Here is a 14,560-nt window from a genome sequence, read left to right on the forward strand (position 1 = left end):
TAATAGAATAAGATTATATAATAAATTTATTTAATATAAAAGAATATATATTTATTGAAATTGTTTCTTTAAAATTTCTATAAACTATATAAATAAATATAAAAGAATATATAACGTACTTTTTTAAAGGACTTTTATTTACAAATATATCTTCTGACTAAGTAAATTACTATAATTTTGCAGTGGTTCGTGCGGGCACAAGAAACACTTTCTTGAATTGGCAGAGGAAATAAAGAAAAATGTCCCTAATGCCACTGTCTCTGGTACAGCAGGAAGACAAGGCAAGTTACAAACAGAACATGAATATGAAATATATAATCAGAACTGGAGCAAATACAAAACATGAATATCGAGCAAATGAAAATCTTATAATTGTTATTTTTAGCTTCATTCGAAGTGCAAGTCAACGATGAGCTAGTATACTCGAAACTCGAAACTCTCGCGTTTCCAGACTTTGATGCAATTGCGGATATGATCAAAGATGTGTCTGTGGGTAAACCAGTGAAAAAAATTGAGCATCAGACTGCAGACTGTATATTATTATAAACAAATTTTATTATAAATCAGGTACAAAATAAAAATTATTTTATCGATAGAGGAAAGGAGGCACATAGTCTCTTGCCCCCTTATTCCACAATCTTTTTTTCTTCTACAGTTTTTTTTAATTATGTTTATTCTGTATACTTATCAATTATACTACAGGTAGTTGTTCTTCTATCTATAGTATTATTGGTATCACTCTGTGGCTAACAACCTTGTATCAAAGTAATTAATATATGAATATTTATTGAGTTATTTCAATAAAATACAATAGTATTTTATTGATTATTTTCATAATCCCTCCCTTCCTCTATAATACTACTAAATACTTAATAGAACAATATAAGATTCTTTTGTAAGTACTTAATAGAACAATATAAGATTCTTCTGTAATTTATTCAGGATTATACGTAAAGTTCAGATAATTATTTAGAAATTATTAGGAACAGTAAATGTGATCGCCAATCTTAAGCATACCCTGCGTATTCTCCAATCTAGTTAAGTAGATTCCAAATTTTAACTTTCCATGGAACTTTTCCGCTAATGTTCTCAATGGTTCGATAGTCTTTTTACCAGTTGTTTGATCAATGCATATCATTTGACACCTTGTGCAAGGACCATTTATCTGCGATAAAATAAATGCGTTATAGCAATATACTTTGGGTTAATAGCTTTGTGAATATAAAAAAATTCATACTTTAAAGTTATTATTCCCAATGCGAATATGTTCCCATTTCATTTCATCAAAAGCTTCGCAGCCTTCCACAATAATGTTTCCTCTGAACCGATGCATAGCTGCATCTTTTTTAAAATCTAAGTCGTGAGATATCTTATCAATGAGCCATGACACACTTGCTTCGTTTATTGCTAAATACTGTGCCTGGCTAGAAAATGATATCTCTGTCTTATCTAGAAATAAGAGAATAATAAGGAGTTTACGTAATTGTAATTTGAACTTGAATATTTTGACATCTATACCTTTTTTTTGTCTTCCATGACTTTGTCGTACTAGCCTAAGATTTGGTTTGCCAAGTGCTAAACTCAACCATTCAGAAATTTCTGATCCGCAATCGATACCTTCTACTCTGCTTTCACATATTCTGCTTTGACATACAGGATGTTTTATTGACTTTTCATAAGTATTTTCTAAAGAAATTTCGATCATTGGCATTCCTAGAATAATTTATTATTATTATGTCTAAATAACGCTACATTGAGGGAATGTTGGAACGAAGGTAATTACCACAAATTGTAGTACAACAAAAATTTTCGAACTTGGTTGAAGGATTCCAACTTTTTTTTTACAGAATTAAAATATGTGCAAATAAAAAACCCGATGCATTTGATTTCACAATAAAATCGCACAAAAATGAAAAAATTTATTTTTGGTTTGATAGTTATTATCTGAAGTTAAAGCTTACTTGATGTAAAAGTTTTATAGTTTATATGAGTAGCATATGTATCCACTAAATCTTGGATTACTTGAACAATACTGAGTTTGTAGATTGAAAGAGCCTAGAAGAAAATATTTTAGGTTGAATGTAATTCACATTTGCTTAGCAAAGAATGATAAACAGAGCAATAATCGTGTCTTTAGTAAATATTTTAGCTTGCAAAAGCACTGAAATATATTAGATAAGGATCTAACACGTTTAGAGTGATCTATATGTTTGAGTGAGACAAAACGATAATGTAAGAAACTAAGTTAAAAAATCTATATTATCGAAGTTTAACCGTCGCTTCAACATTCCCTTAAATTGCAGATTACTAAGTCTACAGAACTTAATCATTATTACCTGGATATGTTAGTTTCATAATTTTTTGCTTTTTAACAATAACCGGCTTCAGCAAACATAGATTCGTATAATGTTTTTGCGTCAAGCAAGTTCCAGAAGATGTCATTATCATCCACTCTCTATCATATTCTAGACCTTTCGAATTTAAATTCCATGAATCTGTAATTTCATATGCTCCACATGATTTGATAGGATATACAAATAACCGTTGTAAAGTACATTTATTTATTTGCGTATTTTTTTTTATTTTGTTAAAATTTATAAAATTTCTAATATTAAAATGATTAAGATTTTTACTTTCATTATGGAAATTGTTCTGAAAATTATTTTTTTCGTTTTTTATAATACATGAAACAGAATAATCTATATTAGTATTGTAAAAATAATTTTTATGTGTGTGATTTTTAAAAATTCTCATCTTTTGTGTGTGTGTGTGGTCTTTCCACCATTCGGGAAATTTTCTGATGCATGGTTTGTCAACGAAACATTTGGTAATCATGAGTAAGACTGTCTGAACATCTTCTATTGTAGACATATATCCGAAGGAAATTCTCACTGCTCCGGTCGGTTTCCCATTTATTAAATCTGCGATACCACCACACGTATATCCCGCCTCGTAATTTTGAAGAATATCTTTAGTCGAGAGGGATAAATGTCTCTGGCATGCACCGGGATTACAAAAGCAGCCTGTCCTTAGATGTATCTTAAATATTGCTGCCATATTTAAAACTTCCATGTATCCTACATATTGACCATTGGAGCGCATAACATTAAATGTAACAATGCCGCCTTGCAATCTGCGATCTTCATAATCAGAATCAGAGTAGAGCTTTACGACAGGTTTGTCATTACAATGATGTAGTATTAACAAGGAATGATGCAAAGTTTTAGCAAGTGAAAAAACGTGTTTTGATATTTGATCCATAGTTAGCTTCGAAAGTATTTCGAAGCCATATTGTAATGACACGATAGATAGAAACGGCACTGTACCATCTTCAAATCTGCAAATCAAATTGTTTCAGATAATCAATACGATAGAGAACGCCTGTTTCAGATAATTTTTTTGAAGTCATGCTGCTCTTACCTTTCATATAATATTTGACGTTTTCTGTGAAATCTTTCAGAACTCAGAGCGATGTCTACAGTACCGCCTCCGTAATACATTTTGTCTAGAACATCTGAGCTTTTGTTTTTAACCAATAGAGCGCCAATACCAGTGGGATATCCGAACATTTTATAAAATGATAGACATACAAAGTCTGGTTTGTAAATAGACAAATCCAATTTATTCGTTGCCGCGAAGCTAGCTGCGTCGAGTAGAACGTACCATCTGGTCGATGGTTTTTTAGCAAAAACAGAAAGCGCCCCAGCATGCGCATCACTAATCCATTTAAGGGGATATTTTAATCCAGAAAAATTACATTGCGCAGAATACACAAAAAGAGAATTACTGCCCGGTTTCTCGTTGAGATCATGAATAGTAGTTGAACGTTGATCGAGAACTTTAAATGCCTGATCATGACCTAGGCAAATGACGTCGGCTCCTCTTGCCGCAACTATATCTCGCATCCCAAGAACCGAAGTGTGATTGTCCTGTATGTAAACAAAACTTCCCGAATGCGGGGACGTTGCTAACTTGTTGTTTTCATCCGTTGTAAATCGAAATCCTTCCGCGATTATCTTTAAACTCGCTGTGGCACCCGAGGTGAAGATGACGCTGTACTCATCAGGATTCGTGTTGAAGTGACTTAAAACTCTGAGAATAATTATTCAAATCAACTGTAAATTCGTTATTATATTATTATCGTCCATTTATCTGTGACTCTCACCGATATCTCATACGTTCGATAATGTCCTGCGTCAGCGAACTCCCGGCGGAATGGGGATTTGTATAAAGAGAGCCATGCAAATCGGCACTAATATTTCTGATCTGCGTATCCGAATACAGAGTTGTGCCCGCATGATCCACGTAGCACTCGCCTAAGGATCACGCAGAAATAATCTAGCAGCATTTTTATGTAGCGTCATTCATAGGGTACGTTTCCCTTGTATTAAATTAAATTTAAAATATTAAATTGTAGATCATTTTTTTATCATATAAGTGTTATTATTAATCTTATAAGTGATAAATCAATAATCCAGTATTGATTTTTTAATTACGATAGAAATATTTAATATAGTAAAAAGAATGCAGAAAATATTAGTGAAATATATTTGCAAAACATTTTAAAGTTATCGGACATTCTTTTCATTAGGATCTTTTGATCAATTTGGAATATATCTTAATAAAAACGTGTCATAGCATCTGTAATTTTTATTTCAATTAATGAAACAAATTGAGAAACTAAGAAACTTCGAGTGAGAAAATGTATAATACAATTAAGAAAAGTTGCATATCATCTAAATTATTCAAATGTATGACATAACAAATATCAATGTACACTGCAAGCATTATTCTTACATGTACATTGTGCAATGATAGCGCTACGAGATGCCTTAAACACAGAAATAAATCTTTTGGGGAGAGAAAAAGACAGAAAGAGAGAAAGACGTCGATTAAAAGAAGGATCTAGAAGTATTATATTTTTAATTACATAAAAAAAATACTAAATTGTCAAAAATGTTTTGAATCACCCTCCACTGTTTTTATATTCAAATTTATTTTTATATATAAATTTATTTAGAAACCACAACAATTTTTGAAAATAAAGACCATGTTCGATAACTATTCGTCATTATTATTATTCAATTGTCGAATTTAGGTATCATTCTAACTCCTTAGAGCGAAGAACTCACGACAATCTATCTCAACTTGCTCAGTAGTTTTGAAGTCCTGGCAAGAAAAGTTTCATTGAACGAAATAGACCGTAATCAAACTATTATATATAAGATTAGGATTATATGTCAGGTGCGATAGGACTTAGAGCCGTTTAGATGAATAATGTCTACTAGACTGGTAACGAATAATCATTGAGCATGATAGTTTTTATTTTAAAGAATAATTATCATTGTTCTAAAAAAATTTGTAAAAACATTTTTATGTGTAAAATTTAATGGGTGATTTAGAATCTTTTTGGGCCTAGTAAGATTATTCATTTGATTGAAAGCACATTGAGAGCAAAAATAACAAAATTATATTAATATATACCTCACACATCACATTGAGCTTCTAACACTGCTACTGTTTTAACTATTGATACTTATGCAGTTTTAATTTACTTTCTATAATTGAATGTACTCATCTCTATACACTAAATCTGTATATAAAAGACCCAAAGACCCAAATCTATATATAAAATAGACGAAATTTATTTACTTTAATATTATTTAAGCTTGAAATCACGAAAATATTTAAAATTTAGAAGAATGCGAGAAGTAAAATTAATTTCTTCAGTGACTCAATGACTCACTCACGAGAAAGCCGGTGGAAAGAGAAACTTTGAGACGTACTGTACAATAATAGAGTCTCAGTACGTAAATAACTTATAACGATGTCATCACGCATGTCCTTGTCACGTCACTGTCACGTAGTTGAACCGCGTATCAGTCAAACAATTTCTACTATAAATGTAAAGATTTCAAGAAATCATTAATGGAAATGCGTCGATGTCTAATAAATTACCAAACTAGTAGTTTGATAAATAAAGCAATAAATCAGAAGTCTGTTTTTTGTGACTGAACTAATGTACACTCATACTTAAAATAAAATAGATATATATTTCAACTTTTTAAATTGGACGAAATTTTAGTACGGGTTCTGGTTCTTCTCCGAGCATCTCACCTTTAAGCCTTGAGAAATCGTTCGCGAGCGATCGCACGGTGGCATCATCGTAAACTGGTGTAAATTTCACTATATCCATCACGTCTATCGATTTGCGTACCAAATCTTAAGAGCTTGTAGCGCACACTGAGGCAACTCCAGAGGTCCACTTCCACTATCGACGCGAAGATCACGCAAGCTATTACTCAACCGGTTAAGTTTCAACTACAGTAACTATACACCGTCGCAACCAAGTTTAATGACGTAAAAGAGATTGGACGGAAGTAATCGTGGACGACGTGGACACGCGCGACTGCTCGCGCAGCGCGCTATTGTCGCTCGCATGTTCATGTTGTAACGGAGTAATTAGCGCAAATAAAGGCTCAATTCCACCAATGTAGGATTAACTTTAATCTTAGTTCAATTTACCTTTTATTAGGGATGCACTGTATTTCCGGTGCATCCCTACTCTTTATTATTTTATAAATAAACAATAAGTTAAACCAAGATTGAAGTTCGACTATCTTACATTGATGGAATCAGTCTTCTAAAAATGTCCGCGCGGAAGGCAAAACGTCGTTATCGAACAAGAAACTTGCGTCCCTCTCCAACACGATATCTGTTGTAGACATATGAAATAAAAAAAGTTCTGATACTTTTTGTACGTCTTTATCGCCTCGCAGCAGATATACAAACTCGAAGGTAAATAAATTATTTATCATGGAATTGCATAACAAGAATATTACCAATGACTTGCTGTATTTTACTTAAATTTGTTATATTTGTTAAATAATATATATTTTATAATAGTTAAAAAAATTATAAAAATTAAAATAGTGAATAAAGAGCAATGATAGTCAAACAAGAAGTCAGTGTTTAGTTAATGATAATTAAATGTATATTTCATATGAAATTAAATTGACAAAAATTTAAATATATCGGCAATAGCTATGGTACATCAAGCTGTTTTTCCAGCTAAATATTTCTTAAATATTCGTAAAATGTTCCTAAAATCTCAAAATATTATTCCAAGAATATTCAAGAATATCTCAAAATATAGAATGTAAGAACAACATTTAAATATAGTTTATAGTAAAAATTACTTCGAATTAGATAGATGTTTCTTATTGATTTACAGATTCTGAATTTAATGTTGCAACTTCAGTATCTTTAGGATAAATTTTCTCACAAACGTAACATAATAGAATAATTTTATTTACGCATTTATTTTTAGCGACAAAAAATCTATAAGAATATTTTCCGGAAAAATTGTTTTCTCTATAAGATACTTTATCTGTTCGTAATCTAGAAAGAAATTTAAATTTATCGAACAGTGTAATTACTAATTAAGTAATTAATATTCAATGCCCCCTATTTTATTCCATAATCCTAATCCTCTTTTCCTCTTTAGTTTTTTTATCAATTACGTTCTGTATATGTAAAGAACTTCTACTTATAGCATAATTAATATCATTCTATAATTAGTAAACTTTGTATTAAAAGTAATTATATCAAATGCATATATATCTACAGAGAGTTATTTCAATAAAACTAAAGTTTATAAAACTAAATTCCCTTCTTTTCTTTATACAGTACTAAGTACTGAATAGAACATATTAAGATATATTACTTAATAGAACATATATGAAGAGATTCTTTTGTAGTTTGCTCGTGATAAATTTTATACGTAAATAATTATATAGAAATTATTAGGAACAGTAGATGTGATCGCCAATCTTAAGTATACTCTGTGTGTTCTCCAATCTAGTTAAACAGATTCCAAATCTCAGCTTTCCATGCTCTTCCACTAATGTTTTCAATGGCTCGATAGTTTTTTCGCCAGTTATTTGATCATCTATCATTTGACATCTTGTGCAAGAGCTGTTTACCTATCATTAAATGCATTATAGCAATATACTTCGGATTAACAGCTTGATCAATATAAAAAGTTCATACCTTAAAATTGTTATTTCCAATGCGAACATGATTCCATTTCATTTCATCAAAGGCTTCGCAACCTTCCACAATAATATTTGCTCTGAATTGATGTACTATATCTTTTTGAAAATTTAAGTCATCAGATATTTTATCAATGAACCATGACACACTTGCTTCGTTTAATGCTAAATAAGATACCCGATTAGATAACTCTGCCTTATCTATAAGAGAAGAAAAATTAATTTTCTATATATTATAATATAAATAATTACAACTTAAAACTTTGACATTTGTACCATTCTTTTGTCTCTCACGACTCTGTCGAATTAATCTAAGATTTGGTTTGCCCAATGCTAAACTTAGCCATTCAGAAACTTTCGATCCGCAATCAATACCTTTTATTTTACTTTCATGTACACTACTTTGATATTCCATTGACTTTTCATTTTCTAAAGAAACGTCAATAGTTGGCCTTCCTAAAATAATTTACTATCATTTATGCAGGGTTGGATACTAACTACTTAAGAAGTTAAAAGTTACATAAACAGTTAAAAACTTTTAACTTTATTTACTTTTAAATTTTAATTTATTAACTTTTCTTTTTAAATTAAAATTTTTATCTCTTTAATCGCGCTAATATTATTTTCTATAAAATCTTAAACATTAAAGAATTAGTTTAGAAAAAGCTGAATGATTATGTACTGGATGCGTAGTGTCCACAAATGAACACAGATTGGATCTGTATTATACATAGAAAACGCTGCTCTGATGAAAACAAAAATGAGTATAAATCGAATGTAATGGGAGATTAATACATGCGTAAACGAAACTTCTAAGAGACGAAAATTGAAACAATAAAACATAAAAGAGACGTTTATGCTTTTTTTACGTTCCGTTGTTCTCTTAGAAGTTTCGTTTACGCATCTATTACTCTCTCATTACATTCGATTACGGTCCGATTTTTATTTTCACTAGGGTATCAATATTATTATATCATACTATCCTTATTTTACGTCTAACGAGCAATAATGAAAGAATAACAACTTTTTATTTATACAGGGTGTCTCGAAATTCGAAGAAAATATTGTTACAGTGTGAAACTTCGTGAAAAATTAAATCGAAAAATCCTTTACCATTTTGCAATTTTAGCAATTTTCCAATTAGAAAATGCAATACTGAAAAGTTATAAAAAATTCTTTTCTTAAAATTTAATATCTTGTCAACTATTGCGAAAATTGTAAACTGGTAGAGGACTTTTCAGCTTAATTTTTCACGAAGTTTCACGCTGTAATAATATTGTTCTCGAATTTCGGGACAAAATCCTGTACATAATTGTCAAGAATGTGGTAGCATGACCAACACAAAGAAGAGCACAAAATTACTTACGTTTTTAAAAATTGTCTTTTTTTTTTATAATGTAATATCTAAATATGAAAATACTTATGCAAAAATCTAAAAATTATTTTTTTTATTGTACAAGAAATATATTTGTTACTTTATATAATTTACAAATAAAATAATATTTATCTGATGATCTATATTGTAACTGTTTCATTATTTAAAGTATTTTAAAGCAATCTGATTTCAAGAAAAATTAGTATAGTCTGATTTCATAAAAATAATATTTTTTTAAATTAACTTTTTATTTAACTTGAATTAATTAAATCTTAATTGAGTTCATTCAACTTTTAACTTAATTAAATGAATTTTATAAGATATTAACTTTGACTTAATTTAGTTTAAAAAAACATTAACTTTGCATTTATGCTAATATAATACTACAAAGCTATTGCAGAATACTATAACTTATTCATAAAATTTAGCTATCATTATGTACCTGGATATGTTAATCTCATGATATTTTGTTTTCTAAGAATAACAGGTTTAAGCAAATTTAGATTCGTATGATACTTTTGCGTCAAGCAAGTTCCAGAAGATGTCACTATCGTCCACTCTCTATCATATTCTAGACCCTTCGAATTTAAATTCCATGAATCTGTAATTTCGTATACTCCACATGATTTGATAGGATATATAAATAACCGTTGTAAAGTACATTTGTTTATTTGCGTATTTATTATTTTGCTGGAATTTATAAAATTCCTAATGAGCTCAAAGTTTTCATTTTTATTATGGAAATTGTTCTGAAAATTATTTCCCTCTTTTTTTGTAATACGTGGAATAGAATAATCTACATTAGAATTGTGAAAACGCTCATGATTTTTAAAAATTCTCAATTTATGCTCTTTCCACCATTCAGGAATTTTTCTAATGCACGGTTCGTCAATAAATTTGGTAATCATAAGTAAAACGGTCTGAACGTCTTTAATCGTAGACATATATCCGAAGGATATTCTCACTGCTCCAATCGGTTTCCCATTTATCAAATCTGTTTCACCACCGCATATATATCCGGCCTCATAATATTTAAGAATCTCTTTTGTCGAAAAGGATAAATGTCTTTGACATGCACCAGGATTACAAAAGCAGCCTGTCCTAAGATGTATCTTAAATGATGCTGCCATATTTAGAACTTCCATATATCCTACATATTCCCCATTGGAGCGCACAACATTAAATGCAACAATCCCTCCTTGCGAGCTACGATCTTCATAATCAGAATCAGAATAGAGTTTTACAACTGGTTTACCATTACAGTGGTGTAATGTTAACAGCGAGTGATGCAGAGTTTTGGCGAGAGAAAAAACATGTTTTGATATTTGATCCATAGTTAGCTTCGAAAGTATTTCGAAGCCATATTGTAATGACACGATAGATAGAAACGGCACTGTACCATCTTCAAATCTGCAAATCAAATTGTTTCAGATAATCAATACGATAGAGAACGCCTGTTTCAGATAATTTTTTTGAAGTCATGCTGCTCTTACCTTTCATATAATATTTCACGTTTTCTGTGAAATCTTTCAGAACTCAGAGCGATGTCTACAGTACCGCCTCCGTAATACATTTTGTCTAGAACATCTGAGCTTTTGTTTTTAACCAATAGAGCGCCAATACCAGTGGGATATCCGAACATTTTATAAAATGATAGACATACAAAGTCTGGTTTGTAAATAGACAAATCCAATTTATTCGTTGCCGCGAAGCTAGCTGCGTCGAGTAGAACGTACCATCTGGTCGATGGTTTTTTAGCAAAAACAGAAAGCGCCCCAGCATGCGCATCACTAATCCATTTAAGGGGATATTTCAATCCAGAAAAATTACATTGCGCAGAAAACGCGAAAAGAGAATTGCTGCTCTGTCTCTCGTTAGGATCACGAGAAGTCGAAGGCTGACCGAGAATCTGAAACGCCTGATCATGATCCAGATAAATGACATCGGCGCCTTTGGCCGCAATAACATCTCGCATGCCGAGAACCGACATATGATTGTCCTGCACATAAACAAAACTTCCTGAATGCGGGGACATTGCTATCTTGTTATTTTCATCCTTCGTAAAACGGAATCCTTCCGCAACTATCTTTAGACTCGCTGTGGCGCCCGAGGTGAAGATAACAGTGTACTCATCAGGATTCGTATTGAAGTGACTCAGAATTCTGAGAATGGTGATTCAAACTAATTAATAAATTTGTTATTATATATACGCTCATTTATCTGCAGTCTGCAGCTGTAATCTCTCACCGATGTCTCATACGGTCAATAATGTCGTGTGTCGGTGAATTCCCAATAGAATGTGGATTTCCATAAAGAGAACTATGCAGATTGGCGCTAGCATTCCTGACCTGCGTTTCTGAATATAGAGTTGCACCTGCGTGATCCACATAGCACTCGCCTAAGGAAAAAAATATGGAAATAACAGCATTTTTCAATATCACATTCATTTGATACGTTTTCTTTGTATTCAATTAAATTTAAAATATTGAAAACAATTGTAAAAGATCTGCATTTGTTATCAAATAAATTGTATTATTAATCTTTATACACGTTGAACGTGGCTACATTTGCCGTGCTGCAAGCGTTGCCGCGTCTATAGTGCAAGAACCATATATACGGTTATGATGTATTCATATGTTTCTAAAAACTTTCTGAAAATAAATAAAATTTTACAGATATAAGGTACCTGAAATTCGTAATCAAAATACCACGGCAAAAAGTTTTCGAAAAATTAAGTAAAAATATATAACATTTTTATTTTAAGGACTAGTTGCTGAGACGTAAGGATTTAAATATAATCAATTATAGATCACATTTAGACGATCACTTTCCATCTATATATTACGGGTGCAGTAGTATTAGTAAGCGCATTCTTCAACACTTAAATATTATCTATCTAATGCCTATTTCTATGCAATTTAACTTTAATCTCGATTTAATTAACTCTTTATCTTTGTCTAATTTTAAGAACAAGAAGAAGATGAAGAGTAAATTAAACCGAGATTAAAAATTTAATCTACATTGATAGAAATGTGCATAAATGTAATTCTCCGTAATTGGCTATATTTTATTTAATTCCTATTATTTCACAAATTATTGTTAAAATTAAAATTTTCAAACAACTTTTTTTACTTGATTTTTTAAAAACTTTCTTAATGTGATATTTTAATTCGTGAATTCCGATACATTTCATGTGAGTGTATATGTATATCTCAATATCTTGAGGCTGCTCAGTGAACAGTTGTACTAGTTGCAGCACTGAATACAATTATGATTGATACTTGTCTTTAATTCTTTGCTGGATCTAATTGTAAGTATAGAAACCAATCAGGAATGGAAAGTAAGCAATGCCGTTATTTTTATCATTATCTTTTATAGCAACGATTTGATAACGACATCGCAATTTTTTATGACGGTAACGATAACTAATTAAAAGCTAAAGTTGCGAAAAAGTTTTAAACTTGTCATCATGCGTTGTTTATTGAAAAAAAGTAACTTATTACTTAATTGTAAAATAACAAGTTGTTAAAATAACAAGTTGATACGTTACAAATTAACGAGTAATTTTTTTTAATAAATAACGCATTATAATGATTTTCAAAAGTGACTTTCTTAGTCTTAGCTTTTAGTTATCGTCAAAATTGCAACATGTTATTGCTAAATCATTATTATAAGAACGGTAAAAATAACGATTCTTATCTCTGGAACCAATTAGGTAAAAGAATCACTGTTCGCTTATTGAGCAATCTTCTTTGCTGAACGCAGCCATTTAGATGTAAGAATGCGGTTCCATAAATATAAAATTAACTTTAATCTCGTTTAACTTTTTTTTTATGTTTTTCTAATTCTAAAAACTATACTAAGGCTGGTATTCGATTCTTATATTTGAAATTGTTTTAAGTATAATCTTAATAAAGATGTCATAACCCAATCAGAGGGCTGTATTAGCATCTTAAAACATTACTTAAGATAATTTTATAAAATAAGAATGAATTATGAATATCTCTCTAAAAAAATCTCTTACCTTCAAGTCTCGTGAATTCGCGAGCGAGTGATCGCGCAGTGGCATCGTCGTATGCCGGCGTAAACTTCACTATATTCTCTATCATGGTGTCCATCATATATGGATCGATTTCGTGCAAGATCTTAGGATCCCGTGATGTACATTAAACACACTGAATTCTAGAGCACTATCTGCACTATCGATACACTGAAGATTGGAAATATGCAAACAATTGTTCAGTTTAAGTTTCAACCGTAACCGTTGCGTACAAGGATTAATGACGTGAAAAAAATGGAACCATCAACATATATATATATATATAGAATCCATTTAATACTACAATTTCACTACTGCACATTCATTAAGTAGCTAAGTATTGCTGAATAGCAATTTGTGAATAGCAATTTAACATAATTGCTTGGATCTAAAGGTAAGATAATCTCATTCAATTTGTCACTGCTACTTAGCCACTCAGTGAGCGTTTTTACTACTGAATACACGTATTATTCATAATATATATATGAACAACTAGGATCGCGGTTTTCTTCTAAAAAAGAGGGAAAAAAAATCAATATAAATAAATAGAAGAGCTATGTTAAAAGTAAATTAAGAACATTAATATTCCGAAATAAATATAAAGAAATATAATAACAAACGTTTCGACGTTGATCGGGTCCTTCTTAATGTTAAGATGCATTTAAAAAATTATAATATTACATAAGTGTGTTATCGGATTCTCAGAACAAAATTACAATATTAAGTTATCTAGTAAAAATAAAAATACGTTGATACGTATCGGATGTTTCTGTGTTCTATCTTATTTAAAACAAAAATATGTAGTTTGAAATTTGTAATGTAGAAATTGCTTAAATCATTTTTCCTCTTTGAAAAATTATTCTGTTCACCAACAATTTTTTAACAGCTGTTAAGATCAAATCAAAAAATTAATTGTTGTAATGTATAATAGTTGCAATAAACAATATTTAAAACTAGAAATTAGAAGAAATGAAATTGAAATATGTGATTTAAATTGATATATTATTAAAAAGACAGTTACAGTTTCAGTTTCAGTTAAATATAATAAATTCGGTTACAATATATGTCAAATAAATTAGTGCATATTAAATT

At 30.4% G+C, this 14,560-nt stretch overlaps 3 protein-coding genes across 5 annotated transcripts in view; 1 reads left to right on the forward strand and 2 right to left on the reverse strand.

Annotated features, from left to right (window-relative positions):
* LOC108748436 (migration and invasion enhancer 1) overlaps positions 1–563 on the forward strand; it is a 1,995-nt gene extending 1,432 nt beyond the window's left edge. For both annotated transcript variants that reach the window (XM_018486618.1, XM_018486619.1), the window contains 2 exons: positions 184–281; positions 386–563. In XM_018486618.1, the coding sequence (XP_018342120.1) occupies positions 184–281; positions 386–546 (259 nt within the window). In that variant the 3' untranslated portion in view covers positions 547–563. The remainder of the gene's footprint in view (positions 1–183; positions 282–385) is intronic.
* A 396-nt stretch (positions 564–959) lies between these two features.
* Positions 960–6,554, reverse strand: LOC108748435 (molybdenum cofactor sulfurase 2-like). Of its 2 annotated transcripts, none has more exons than XM_018486616.1 (7): positions 6,118–6,554; positions 4,166–4,316; positions 3,421–4,092; positions 2,337–3,337; positions 1,519–1,713; positions 1,238–1,449; positions 960–1,165 (listed from the first exon to the last, which is right to left on the reverse strand). In XM_018486616.1, the coding sequence occupies exons 1-7, from the start codon at positions 6,194–6,196 to the stop codon at positions 980–982; spliced, it is 2,496 nt and encodes an 831-aa protein (XP_018342118.1). In that variant the 5' UTR covers positions 6,197–6,554; the 3' UTR covers positions 960–979. The 2 variants fall into 2 exon arrangements, with proteins under 2 accessions (XP_018342118.1, XP_018342117.1); XM_018486615.1 differs by having other exon boundaries at positions 1,238–1,454; positions 1,518–1,713.
* Positions 6,555–7,765: 1,211 nt separating this feature from the next.
* LOC108748257 (molybdenum cofactor sulfurase 3-like) overlaps positions 7,766–14,560 on the reverse strand; it is a 9,652-nt gene continuing 2,857 nt past the window's right edge. Inside the window, exons 2-8 of the mRNA XM_018486293.1 lie at positions 13,454–13,639; positions 11,677–11,827; positions 10,923–11,591; positions 9,872–10,839; positions 8,331–8,510; positions 8,053–8,255; positions 7,766–7,985 (exon numbers count right to left, since the gene is read on the reverse strand). Of these exons, the coding sequence (XP_018341795.1) occupies positions 7,806–7,985; positions 8,053–8,255; positions 8,331–8,510; positions 9,872–10,839; positions 10,923–11,591; positions 11,677–11,827; positions 13,454–13,550 (2,448 nt within the window). The 5' untranslated portion in view covers positions 13,551–13,639 and the 3' untranslated portion in view covers positions 7,766–7,805. The remainder of the gene's footprint in view (positions 7,986–8,052; positions 8,256–8,330; positions 8,511–9,871; positions 10,840–10,922; positions 11,592–11,676; positions 11,828–13,453; positions 13,640–14,560) is intronic.

Source organism: Trachymyrmex septentrionalis, unplaced genomic scaffold, assembly GCF_001594115.1.
Source record: "Trachymyrmex septentrionalis isolate Tsep2-gDNA-1 unplaced genomic scaffold, Tsep1.0 scaffold22, whole genome shotgun sequence".
In the NCBI taxonomy this organism is placed as follows: Eukaryota; Metazoa; Arthropoda; class Insecta; order Hymenoptera; family Formicidae; genus Trachymyrmex; species Trachymyrmex septentrionalis.